The following is a 14,338-nucleotide window of genomic DNA, read 5'->3' as shown; positions in this document are numbered from 1 at the left end:
GCAGAGATGCCTATTTCTTTCCTCCTTGGTGACTACTATACTCTGAAGAGCTCTCTCCTCAATGTGTGGGAACTTCAAACTGAAGAAGTCACAGCTAAATATGTTGTATCTGTGTGTTGGCCCCCCATGTCTTAGGGAGAAGAGACATTCCAGGGAAGAACACACTCACATTTTGTTGATGCACCAATGTGCGCATGAGGAGCATTTGGAGACAGGTAGGATGGATAACAAGACTTTGTGTTTCTATGACACTTTTCACATGGACATTTATAAACATATAAAGATTATCCCCCAAACCCTCTCTTCAGCTGGGTTAAGAGCAAGAATAATTTTTGTATTTTATCAAGAAAAACCAGAATAAGGAGAAATGTCTCTACTCTGTCAGCTTTACCTAGTTCAGAAACCAAGTCCCACCCTTCTGAGAGTAGAGACATCGTCTGTCAAACTCACTGCCTCTCCCCAGCCTCTCTTTGGTTCTCTACTTTGTATAAACCAATGTTCTTGGCTCCTTATTTAATCTTAAAATCAGTATTGGGTGAATCAGTCAGAATATTTGGACATTCTGTTCAGAAAACATTATAAATTGATCAAGATTTGCTTGTCCTGCAAAACTCTCTTGGCATTCTTAATAGCAGTCTTCTGTCCTTGGATGACTTTATGAAATGTAGAGTTTGTGTGAGGAGATGATATGGACAATTTCCCCATTGCCCTGAAAGAGACACACCCTGTTACACCTCTTTGCCTTCATCCATGCTGTCCTCTTTTCCCAGCATGCCTTTCTTCCCTGCCTGCATCCACCTGCAATGTTCTTCTGTGCCTTCTAAAATTAAGTTTGACTATTATCATCCCCCTCATCAAGGCTTCACACGTATTCTTCATTTCTCCTTCTTAACAAAGCCCCAGTTTTGTTCAAGTCCCACTCACTCCTCTCCCACTAGATGTGTATCTGGTGAAAGATGTTGATCTTAGTCCCATCTACATGAAAGGACTAATCAACGTAAACACAATCTCAGTCCCTTTGGCCGGGATTGGCTAAAGAATTGTCATGTGGTCTTGGCCAATCAGACAAGAGGGAAAGCATGTGAAGCGCTCTCAGTCCTAGTTAGTAAGATGGGGACCAAGAAAGAGATAGTCAACCCTCTTCCCCTAGTTGTGCCATGTCTGACTGTGGTCTTAGGGTGGCTGCCTTCCTCTCAGCAGCAAGCCAAGTAGGCCAGCTGGCTTCTTAGTAACACTCCACGGTCACTTAACTCTGAGAGTCTCAGTTTCCTCTTTTTCAAAATGAGGAAGTTGACCTCATTTATCTGTAGCTTCCTTTTAACTTTAGAATACCATACATGCCTCTAAAAGATGATGGGGGAGGAGATATGGAGGAGGATCTAGGAAGTGAAGAAGGCCAGTTAATTTTATTTGTAGCTCTAACCATCTGCTGCCATTAACATGAGCAAGCAGTTATTTGCATTTTATGGTTGAGTGATCTCAACTTTCCAGTTTAAGAAACAAGTACTAATCTTGGTTTAACCACTAAGATAAACTCACATTTCCCCATTCCCTGAGGTGAATCTATTAATATCTCTTTATCTTGTATGGTAAACAAAATGTTTTTACTAACATTAAATGAAAAGGGTAGTACAATTCAAGTTTGGGAACCAAAACGATTTTTTCCCCTTAATTTCAAGTTAAACCATTTTATCATCCTTCCTTCGTCTTCCTTCTATAACTGTTCCAAAACCACCCAAGAAGACCTAAAGAATTTGTAAATGGAGAAGAAGTATGGAAAAAAAATTTTTTTAATGCAGGATTACATTGCTTAAGGTTAGTAGATCTTAGCTTGCTTCAAAATGTTAAGAGACTTAAGTTGAAGCACCATCTAGTGGCTCTCAGTTGTGTTCTGCTAAAAGTTGCTCCCGGTCTCCCTGTATTTAGGACCACAGTTAATTTGTCAGGCATGTATATCATTGACCCTTGAACAGCAAGTTGAAAATGCACAAATCTACTTACATGTGTATTTCTTTCACTTCTGTGGCCCCGAGACAGCAAAACCAACTTCTTTACTTCCTCCTCCTCTTCAGTCTACTCAATGTGAAGACAACAAGGATGAAGACCTTTATGATGATTTACTTCCGCTTAATGAATAGTACATATATTTTCTCTTCCTTACGATTTTCTTAATATTTTCTTTTCTCTAGCTTTCTTTATTATACATATAACATACAAAATATGTGTTAATCACTGTTTATGTTATCAGTAAGGCTTCTGGTCAACAGTAGGCTATTAGTAGTTACGTTTTGGGAGAGTCAAAAGTTATATGCAAGTTTTCTACTGCATGGAGGGTTAGCATGCATGTTAACCCCCATCTTGTTCAAAGGTCAGCTCTATATGAACACATATGAGTGTTCAGAAAAAAAATGTGGAGTTTTTTTTAATCTTTATATAGGAGTGGGAGGATGGGGGTAGTAGCTGTAGCTTTTTACTGTTTCAATCTAATCATGGCAGTGAGAATGGGATAAAGAAATAAAATGAATTCCCATAAATCTCTTCTAGAAACAGTAAAGTTCATCCAGTGGAAAAAAGAATTAATACAAATTTAATACAAAGAAAATTTCATAGATTTCAATTCTCCTGTTTCTCCTACTCACATTCTCTCTAAAAGCCCGTAACAGTATCTTTATCTTCCTTCTGAATCCCATAATGTAGACATGTTCTCACACATCTAAGGATTGGCTATTAGATCATTTTTACATATCTCCAAGTTCTCAAGAACAAGCCCAGAGCATCCCTTGCATTTATATAACCAACAATTTTTCTTGAACTGTCATAGGGATAATACTCATACCTATGATTCCTATCTTCTGAAGTTACCTCTTTTCATTATCTCTATGGGCAGAATGAAAATAGACCATAACAGTTGGACATGAGTAGGAATATCTGTTTCATTGTCACTAGGGGAAGAACAAAAATTGGACATGAAAATGGATATAAGTAGAAAATAATTTGTAGCAAGATTGACACAAACCTTCAGATTAACAAACTAGGTATTTGTATCAATTAGGATTAAGTTTAGCTACGTGTAGAGTAAAACCTAAAATAACACCAGCATGAACAAAATTTTATTCACTCTCACACAAAAGAAGTCAATGAATAGGTGGTTGAGGGTTTATAGGGAAACTTCATGGTCATCAAGCCCAGGATCCTTCTTCCATCTTTCTTTTCTTCTATCCTACTGAGTGGCTTCTATCCTCAACATCATCCATGGCCCAAGTTGACTGCTGGACCATCACTCATCTTACCAATGTTGCAGTCTAGGAGACAAGGAGTAGAAGCAAAAGAAGACCCTTCCTTCCTCTTTAAAGAGATTTTCTGAAAATATCACACAAGATTTGTATTTACATCTCATTTTCCAGAACTTATGCAAGTGGGCATACTTAGCAAAGGAAACTGAGAAATGCCTTTTAGCTAAGTACATTCCAACAATAAATTAAATTGGAGTTATGCTATTAATCAATGTGTCAATTACCTAAGACACCAAGAATGCTGTATAACAAACAACCATAAAACCTCTGTGGCAACAATTGCTTACACACCTGGGATCAAGTGGAGGTCAGGTCTTCTCATCTTGACTGAGCTTCTTCATATATTTAGGGAATGGCTGACTATTGCATCTTCTAAGTTGGCCTCAATAGAGAGTTAGGGATGGGACTGAGGGGACACAGCTCTGCTCTACATGGTTCTCAGCCTCCATCTGACTGGGCCAAGCATGTTCTCATGGAGTAACAAGTAGAACAGAAGTTCTTGAGACCTGTGCTCAAAACAGGTACACCAACACTTCCACCTCATTTTATTGGCCAAAGCAAACTGCATAGGGTGGATAAATATGTACTCTCTGTATGGAAAGAACTCTAAAGTCAACTGAAAAATTACATGGATAGAGGGAGAGGTGAAGATTCAGAGTCATGGATATACTCATCTGCCACAAGAAGAAAGGGGAGGATGGGCATTGGACCAGTGATACGGCTTGGCTGTGTCCCCACCCAAATCTCATCTTGAATTGTAGCTCCCATAATTCCCATGTGTTATGGAAATCAATTTCATATTGTAGCTCCCATAATCAATTCCATAATCAATGGAAACAAATTCTAACTGTAGCTCCCATAATTCCCATGTGTTATGGGAGGGACCTGGTGAGAGGTAACTGAATCATGGGAGCAGGTTTTTCCCATGCTGTTCTCATGGTGGTGAATAAGTGTCATGAGATCTGATGGTTTTATAAATGTGAGTTCCCTTGTACATACTGTCTCTTTGCCTGTCGCCATGTAAGACGTAGCTTTACTCCTCCTTGCCTTCCACCATGATTATGAGACCTCTCCAGCCATGTGGAACTGTGAGTCAATTAAACCTTTTCCTTTATAAATTACCCAGTCTTGGATATGAATTTATTAGCAGCATGAGAACAGACTAATACAACCAGGTAACAAGCAATCCCTGCCACAGTATTTTTTAGTCTGTTATAAAATTGTATTAATGGACTGCTTCCCATTCTATGCCCTGTCTTAAACATAAGGGAATTACAATAAAAAAGAAAGGCACACAAGAGTTTACATCATATTATATATATGTATATATATAATTTCCTAATTTAGTTATTTTTTACTCATGTTCAATTACAAGAAGGGTAAGTGTTAATCTTAGTATTTGTTCTATTCTTTATTATGGGCAGAGACTGGGCTAGATGTTGCAGTGAACTTGATTCCTTTTCTTCCAAGTCAGCTAGACTACATTTTCCAGACTCTGTGGATGTTAATAGAACTATGCTAGTAAGGACTAACCAATGACATGTGAGCAGAAGTGATTACTGCTCCAGGCCTGGCCCATAAACACCTCCCACATAACATCCTCCATTCTCTCTCCCTGTTTCCTATTCACCAGCTGAACTAGGTAATATTCCGAGAAGGGCAGAGCCATAGGATAAAATGATAGCTTAAAGCAACGCTTCTCTTTCCTGCCCTGCCTCAGCCCCACCAACTGCACTAGAGTGTGATGTGAGCAAGAATTAAATTTTTGTGGTGTGAATACACTGAGATGTAGGGCCTGTTTGTTTCAGCAATTAAATAACCATACGCATATAATAGCATCCAATTTATGCATTCATTTTTTCCCTTAGGGCTTTGCTAAAAATAAAAGTAACAGACCAGATCACCAGTTTGTTTTCATGCTGTTGATAAAGACATACCCAAAACTTGGAACAAAAAGAGGTTTAATTGGACTTACAGTTCCACATGGCTGGGGAGGCCTCAGAATCATGGGGGTAGGTGAAAGGCACTTCTTACATAGTGGCAGCAAGATAAAATGAGGAAGAAGGAAAAGCAGAAACCTCTGATAAACCCATTAGACCTTGTGAGACTTACTCACTATCACGAGAATAGCACAGGAACTGACCCCCATGATTCAATTACCTCCGTCTGGTTCCCTCCCACAACACATGAGAATTCTGGGAGATACAATTCAAGTTGAGATTTTGGTGGGGACGTAGCCAAACCATATCAACCTGCTACTTTAAATAAGAAATGTCTTCTTTTAAATAAAAAATCACTTTTTACTACAGGATTACCATCTGTATCAAGTGAATATAGGATCTTAGTTTACAGTGGCCCTAGAAGATATAAGGATTTCACCAATGTCTTACTCTTACCATCATTAATCCATCCAACTACTACAACCTAGAGTGTAAACAAGAAAGGGAACTGAGACATTAGAGCTCTAAAAGGTAAGGGGACCTTCAGTGTCATCTTCAATGACACTGATATTTCCTTAGTTGAGATCAACTTACAATTTCTGCTAAAATGCAAATACTGCTAAAAATGACTCAGCCGTTTGCTCAATGATCAGTCCAAACATGCAATGCTGCTGCCCCACTAATTGCTAGCAAGCAAGTAATGGATGGAAGGTCAGCTACTAGCTGACTCACAGACAGTGTTTGCAGTGGCTCCTGCCATTGCAGCATTGATTAGCAACTCGGGTATGCAGAGGAGCCAAGAAGCTGTGAGTAAAGCAGCATTCAAAGAACCCAAAGGGTGTAGAAAAACTGCCCAGCATCATTATTTGCCTTTTACTGAGCCATCTTCTTCCTTATCTTGAAAAGCAGTTGTGTCACATTTGCAAATAGAAATTTACTAAGGAAAATGCAAAAGTAGATAAAGTATCCTAGGCATTTATGATGGCAGGCACGAAGCTTTTGCATGTGTACTTACACTGTATGCTGAGTCTGAAACAGGTCTTGGTAATTGTATTAGTCCATCTTCACATTGCTATAAAGAATTCCCCAAGACCAGGTAATTTATGAAGAAAAGAGTTTTAACTGACTCTCAGTTCTACACAGCTTAGGAGGCCTCAAGAAACTTACAATCGCGCCAGAAGGCGAAGGGGAAGCAAGGTATGTCTTACATAGCAGCAGACTGGAGAGTGAGCAGGAGAAATTGCCACTTACAAAACCATCAGCTCTTGTGAGAACTCCCTCACTATCACAAGAACATCATGAGGCAAACCACCCCCATGATCCAATCACCTACACCAAGTCCCTCCCTTAACACATGGGGATTACAATTTGAGATGAAATTTGGGTGGGGACACAGCACCAAACCATATTAGTAACTATCACATCGAGTCACAAAAGAAGTTAAGCTAGACTTTGAACCTGAAGGCTTGTTGCAAATGGCTGCTTTTTTTTTTTTTTTTTTGCGATGTCTCATCAAATATAAATTGACATCCAGCTCTTTCGATTTTCATTCTTTAGGGAAAAAACCCATAAAATATTTCATTAAGCAGGAAGGAACACAAACCCTTTACAGAGAAATTTGAAAGTAAACACTTGAGAAGTCCCAGAAACCTTCCCCCACCAAATTCCCAAGATGTGGGCTAGGCCACTTCTCTCCTAGACTAAAACCACAATGAAGCACTTTCACAAAGAAGTTCTTGCCCAGTGTTGCAGGCACAGCTGCCTGGGCTCTCAGTTGTGAATGATGCCTTCACATTAAAGAAGGAGCTGGAGGGAGAATACAACATAACCACAAAAGTGTCAAGCTTTTCCCAGTACACTGTAAACTCAAAATGTTACAATGATTTTTTTTTTTCTTTTTCTACTGTGTCTTATGCTTTTCAGTCTTCAGTTTCTACCTGACATAATTTATCCTCTGGAAGAAAACAAATCCTGTGGTGACCAGAATGACCACAAAAAGAGAGAGTTTCACATAAAGAATGATCAGTAAGTCCAACGCTGGAGATCCTGAGGTTCTGAGACCTGTAAATACAGACAGGGGTAAAAAAAATCATTTCAAGGATTCTTCTAATTACAAATTGGAGTCAAACATTTTAAAGAACATTTAAAAATATTCTAAAGAGTTCACAGACTGTCATAATCATGAAACCTTCTAACTTACAACTCAAATGTTACTAATATATCATTCTTCCATGACAGAGTTTAGGAACCATGTTTGTGTTTTGTACCTCGTAGGTTTCTGACAAATATTTTCTGAACAAATAAATGCACACTATGCATTGCTAATACTTTCCAATTTTATAAGAAAAGCAATATGTCAAGCTTTCCCCAGTATATTCCAACTTCCCATGCAAATACTAGCCTTTGAAAGAACATTACTCTTGATATTTGGGGTTTGATCTGATAACACTTTCCACACATTGAAGTGATTTTCTTACTAAGTTGATGTAACCTCTTTAGCAAGGTGTTTTGTGTGTTCCTACTTTCATTTTATTTATCTGTGAAATGCCCCTAGGAATTATTGAAAAGACAAATCAAACTAATTGGGGATCTTGGTTCACTGCAAACTGTGCCTCCTGGGTTCAAGTGATTCTCCTACCTCAGCCTCCAGAGTAGCTGGGATTACAGGCATGCACCACTACGCCTGGCTAATTTTTGTATTTTCAGTAGACACGGGGTTTCATCATGTTGGCCAGGCTGGTCTCGAACTCCTGACCTCAGGTGATCCACCCACCTCAGCCTCCCAAAGTGCTGGGATTACTGGCGTGAGCCACCATGCCCAGCCAGAAGCATAATTCTGAAGTCTCTTATCCTATGAAATTGACCACCTAGGCAGGGTGCGGTGGCTCACACCTGTTGGGAGGCCAAGGTGGGTGGATCACCTGAGGTCAGGAATTAAAGACCAGCCTGACCAACATGGTGAAACCATGTCTCTACTAAAATACAAAAATTAGCTGGGTGTGGTGGCATGGGCCTATAATCTCAGCTACTCGGGAGGCTGAGGCAGGAGAATCGCTTGAACCCAGGAGGCATAGGTTGCAGTGAGCCGAGATCGCACCACTGCACTCCAGCCTGGGTGACAGAGTGAGACTCTGTCTCAAAAAAAAAAAAAAAAAAAAAAAGGAAAGTAAAAAAGAAGAAATTGGCCACCTAAAGAATGTGTGAACTCTAAATACAAGTCTGACTCCTGGCTCTAAGATGTTATTCTATCCCATTAAATAACCTGCTCAAAGACTAAACTAGAAAAATGTCAGACAATCCTAGGCATTGTGAGGAAATAAGAAAACAGTATGGTTACAGTTCTCAAAATATCTCATAATCCAACTGGAGAAGTCAGACTCATACAAATGAAAAGACAACTTATATAAAATAAAAATAAAAGCTTAAGACCCCAATTCACTATGCCAAATGGGAAAAATTAAGCTGAAAGCCGAGTCATGCAAGCAACTGCCTTTCCTTTTATTCCTAAGCACATAGCTACATATAAAACGTAAATTACTCCACAGGTAGCTACTCTATGTTCACCTTATCATAATTGACTATTCCCCTACCTGCTCCTTTTCTCTTGCAGCTTATGAATTACCATACCCTTCCTCTTTCCCCTTCAGTGCACTTTTGCCCTTTAAATATTGAAGCCCTCAAAGTCATCTTTGGAGAAAGGCATAGATCACGACTGTTTCTCAGACTCTGTGGTGTTTTTTTTATTTTGTTTTGTTTTGTTTTGTTTTTATCTGTGCAAACTGTCCTAAACCTTGGCAAAATGATCTTCTAAATTAATTGAGACCTGTCTCCGATACTTTTTAGTTTAAATGTACAATTGAGAAAACAGTGCTCGATGAACATTACAGATTATAAATCATCTAAGGAATAAGAACATTTGATCAGCTCTAACACGGAGGTCAGGGAGAAGCAGGACTTGAACTGGGTCTTGCTGGTCTGCAGGATTGAATAGGTTAAAAGAAGGACTTTTCAAGATAAAGAAACAATTTGAGGAAAGTTTTAAAGATGAGTTCACCTAAGTCATATTTGGAGCGTAGAATGGAATATGTAGAGATGAATCTGCAATGATTTGAACCTAATTCTTCAGTGACTTGTGTGTGTCAGCTACTGTGCCAGACTTTAGGAATACAAAAATAAAAAAAAGTGGTTCCAACTCTCAAGGACCTTATGCTGTGCTGAGAGTCACAGAAGTAAGTGGCTGTAATATCATAAGAAATATGTATGTATGTGGTCTTTGTCCCCCAGTTCCCGGCACACTTCCAAGGATTTTTCCTAAACTTCTTGGAAGTTCCACAGTGATCCATCTTTTGTACGCTAATGACATGAGTGGTGGCTGGGAGCCTGAAGACAGCTTCAGGATGGGGCTGATAATTAGAAAGGCCAAGGCATGGTTAGAAGGTTGAAACTTTCAGCCCCATACCACCACTGTCCCCTTCCGCTGACCTTCTGGGAGGGGAGAGGGGCTAGAAATTGAGCTAATAAGCAATGCCCAATAATTTAATCCATCATATCTATGTCATAGAGCCTCCACAAAAACTCTACATGACAGAGTCTGGAGAGCTTCCGGGTTGGGAGATTTTCTGAGCTGGTGAACACACTGAGGGGCTGGGAGGTTGGCACTCCCAGAGACATCACGGAAGCTCCTTCCTCCATACCCTGCCCTACGCATCTCTTTATTTATTTATTTTTTTGTCTGTTCCTGAGTTGGCCACTTTATAAGAAATTAGCAGTAGTAAATAAAGTGCATTCCTGAGTGTGTAATTTAAAAATCTAAGCTGTTGGAACTTTAAAATATTTTGAGCCTTAACGGAATGTGATTATGGGACCTGAGTTACGTAAACAAGCAGCTACGACCTAGGCAGCCATAACTTTAATTTCCCTGATTGTACATTAGCCTTTTTCCTTGCCTACATTGTTTTGTAAACTGCTGTAAATGACTAAAGGATGCAAGAGAAGACCCCTTCCCTCTAAACTGTGATCTTCATTATTGATTAACTTCCTTCTTTCTTCTCTCACACAATAACTATCACATTGCCTAACAAGAAATGTTAACTATACTCTTAAAATTGGAAAGGAAATGAAAACAAACTGTACAGAAAAGAAAACAAACTGTAACTTTAATTAATTAAATCATTATAACTCATAAACCAGCCTTATATATAAAAAAGATATAATCCTACTGAATTTCTTTTCTGCCTCTATAAACAAGACCTTAAGTTTGAAGTTTGAAGTTTGAAGCACTGACCCCATTCCTTTGGAGTCTGTGTTACCCGAATGGCTGTTCTCAGACTTCTGCTTAAATAAACTCTTTTAAACTGGATTCTGATCCTTTTGATTATTTCAGGTTGACATGGGTTCTGTGAGCCATTCTAGCAAATTATTAAACCTGACAAGGGAATCATGGGAACTCTCTGAAATTATAGCCAGTTGATTAGTTCAGGTGGCAATCTGGGACTTGTGACTGGTGTCTGATGTGAGGGAGGTCTTATGAGAGTAAGCCTTTAACTTGTGGGGTCTGTGCTAGGTCCAGGTAGTTAGTGTCTGAATTGAATTGTAGGACACTTAGATGGTGTCTAGAGAGTTGGAGAATTAGTTGGTGTGGGGAAAAAAACACACACATTTGGTGTCAGAAGCATTGTGAATGAAAACAGTACCGAGCAGTCAATTACAGGGCTGTGGAGGTGCTCTGGCAGAGGCATGTATGAAGCATTCTGTGAGCACAGAGGAGGAACAGCTAACCGAACTTCAAGGCCAGAGAAAATCATCCCAGAGGATCAATGTCAAACTAAGTCTTAACACTTCAACAGGAATTGATCAAATGTAATGGAAGAAGAGAGTATAGGGAAAGAAGTGCCTTACAGAGAAGTAGAAATTGCATTCAAGGCCAGGCATGGTGGCTCATGCCTGCTAATTCCAGCACTTTGGGAGGCAAAGTGGGGCGGATCATGGGATCAGGAGATCGAGGCCATCCTGGCTAACACAGTGAAACCCCCTCTCTACCAAAAAATACAAAAAAATTAGCCAGGCATGGTGGTGGGTGCCTGTAGTCCCAGCTACTAGGGAGGCTGAGGCAGGAGAATGGCATGAACCGAGAAGGCGGAGCTTGCAGTGAGCCGAGTTCGCGCCACTGCACTCCAGCCTAGGCGACAGAGCGAGACTCTGTCTCAAAAATTAAAAAATTAAAAATTAAAAGAAATTGCATGTAAAAGGGAACAGAGGAATAAAAGCACTTAACACTTTTGAAGAACCCAAAGAGGCCCACATGCATGGGGTACAGAATCATAAAATACATTATTAAAAATCTAATAAAATATTTAAAATTAGTAAATACATAAAATTAAATATTATGAGACATTTAAAAGTAAATAGTTATAACAAATATTATGAAGAAGCTAATTAAGTGAACAAAGAATGAAACATTTATATTTTATTTGGCACTTGAGAGATGCTTTTTGTCAGAGCATTTTCTGCGCAGGGAGACACAAATGAGGTAAGGAATAGATGTGAGGTGATAAAGAAGAGACAATGAGTGTAGGGTCCTCTTTTAAAAATATTCTTGGATACGAGTGGAAGCCAAGAGTTAAATGTTTGAGGAAGTCATAACACCAAGCTTTTGGATACGGAAGAAAAATAGGCATGTTTTATGAGCAGCTTTAGAAAAATAATTTAAGGAACAAAAAACTAAACAAAAGAGAGAGGAGAATGAAGCAAAGCTCCTAAGGAGATAAAGGGGAAAAAAGGCTTAGAATTTGGGTTGAATGTTGGTATACAGAAGGGAAGATCAAGTAATACTGAAAATAAATATATAAAAAAAGATAAGACGTATGAAGTAAGAACCTAGACTTGATGGGAGATTGATCATGGAAAACACAGCTAACAAATACATGGTTTCCTTTTGGGGGTGATAAATATGTTCTAAAATTGATTGTAGCAGTGGTCACAAAAGCATTGAATTGCATTCTTTAAATGGGTGAAATGTATGGTATATAAATTATATGTCAATAAAGCTGATGCAAAACAGAAAATAAACATGAAAGATATTATGAGGAATAATTAATATGATGATATTTAATATTAGTTGTAATAATTATCATAATAGCTAATTTTTATTAATATGATACATATAATAGCCAACATTTATTAATATAAGGAAATCTAGTGACTAAAATTTGCTGAGTGTCAATTATGTAGTAGATATATTAATACAATTATATGTACAGCATGTTTATATATATATATATAATTTTATTTAATTAACCCAATAATCCTATTAGGTGGTTCCCATTGTCTTCATTTAACAGATAAAGAAACCATGAGAGGCCGGGTGCGGTGGCTCAAGCCTGTAATCCCAGCACTTTGGGAGGCCAAGACGGGTGGATCACAAGGTCAGGAGATCGAGACCATCCTGGCTAACACGGTGAAACCCCGTCTCTACTAAAAAAATACAAAAAATTAGCCAGGCGAGGTGGCGGGCGCCTGTAGTCCCAGCTACTCGGGAGGCTGAGGCAGGAGAATGGCGTGAACCTGGGAGGCAGAGCTTGCAGTGAGTTGAGCTCCGGCCACTGCACTCCAGCCTGGGCGACAGAGTGAGACTCCATCTCAAAAAAAAAAAAAAAAAGAAACCATGAGATAAAACCATGAGATAGAAATGTTAAATACTGTTCAAGTTCATGTAACTGGTGAACAAAAACCATATGAAGTGAAAGGCTTTGCTCCTAAACACCAGATTATCCTGCCCAAAACAATATAAAGATGTGGACCTTATCTTTTCATCTTTGCATCACCAGCTTCAAACTTATAAATAGCATTCAATAAGTATTTTCTGAATTAATTAATAGATTGCTTTCAGATGACGAGACAGGAGGAATTACTTGTCTCTTACTCAGGGTAACAAAGTAATAAGAAATAAAATCAGGAAGAAAATAACTGTCATTCTGGGCTATCTACTGAACAAGGATTGTTAAAACTATATAAAACTCGTGATATTTCATATCAAGAATTAATCTCAAAGTAAGAGCCTGTAGATCACTAAGTTAACAAAATCTATTTTTATGGCTGTTCCACTAAAAGATAAGATTCTAGCGTTGTAATGCATTTCTCAGTTTTGGAGAATATTTCCAACCTAGAAGCTCAAATTTTCTTACCTACTGTTTGGTTATTCATTATTTTCTATGGAAGAAAAAGTTGAGCATCAAGTTTACTCTTCTACAAGAGACAGGCGCTTACCTGAATTCAACTTTATGTACAGACTCTTGTTGCCAGTCAAATGGGAGACATGGCAGGTCACGGTAGACGCATTGTGGCCCCCCCAGTGGCACATACTCTCAACAGTCACTGTGCCATTGCCCCAGTACTCATGCTTAGTGGCACAATCCCCCTCTGGGATCCAGGAGATCTGAGCAGCTGGCTTCCCTGCAACTGCCTTGCATACTGCAGTTCTATTCCTGCTTTGAAACAGGGTCACTTCAGGTGTAACTGCAGAGAGGAAAGGGGGAGAAAATGCTTTGGTTTTCACATAAAGCATATGGAATTCAGAGAGATATTTGTTTCAGTCACAAATCTGGTGATGTGAAATACCACAATATATGATGCTCCTTACCTAACACTTGGAGGTGATATCCACGATGGAAATTCCCATCAGGAGTTGCCATTATGCATCTGTAATACCCGTCATGAGTGATGGCCACTGGGTGAATCTGAAGGTCTGAATTCTGATCAGGTGTGGAGACCCAGGTTATTCTCTCATCAGTACAGTTGGTTTCCTTGGTCTCATTTGTTTCTTTCCTGTAGGCTTTTGTGCAGGAAGGCTGCCCTCTTATGATTATTTCCCATACTATTACGATCAAATTTCTGAACTCAATAGGAGGGCAACAAAGCATAGCATTTGTATCCATCAGTACAGGCTGTGAAATGTTACCTGGACACACACACAAAGGATAATGATAAAGAACACCTTGACAAGGAACTTCATGTGTTATGTTTATCCACAGTATATTACATGAAGTCATATTAGAACATAAATTTGCTGATCTTATTCCAGAAATATTAGACTTACGTAAGAAAATA

General features: G+C 39.0%; 1 protein-coding gene across 3 annotated transcripts in view; it reads right to left on the bottom strand.

Moving 5' to 3' along the window:
• Positions 1-3,096: 3,096 nt before the first annotated feature.
• The window catches only part of CD200R1L (CD200 receptor 1-like), a 30,105-nt gene continuing 18,863 nt past the window's right edge, over positions 3,097-14,338 (bottom strand). For 2 of the 3 annotated variants that reach the window (XM_011973106.1, XM_011973105.1), the window contains 4 exons: positions 13,872-14,189; positions 13,499-13,747; positions 7,171-7,294; positions 3,097-3,360 (listed from right to left, as the gene is read on the bottom strand). In XM_011973106.1, the coding sequence (XP_011828496.1) occupies positions 3,348-3,360; positions 7,171-7,294; positions 13,499-13,747; positions 13,872-14,189 (704 nt within the window). In that variant the 3' untranslated portion in view covers positions 3,097-3,347. Of the gene's footprint in view, positions 3,361-7,166; positions 7,295-13,498; positions 13,748-13,871; positions 14,190-14,338 lie in introns of those variants that run through there. The other variant, XM_011973107.1, reaches the window with a different exon arrangement.

Source organism: Mandrillus leucophaeus, unplaced genomic scaffold, assembly GCF_000951045.1.
Source record: "Mandrillus leucophaeus isolate KB7577 unplaced genomic scaffold, Mleu.le_1.0 Scaffold1342, whole genome shotgun sequence".
Classification (NCBI taxonomy): Eukaryota; Metazoa; Chordata; class Mammalia; order Primates; family Cercopithecidae; genus Mandrillus; species Mandrillus leucophaeus.
This window is presented reverse-complemented; position numbering and strand designations above follow the sequence as displayed.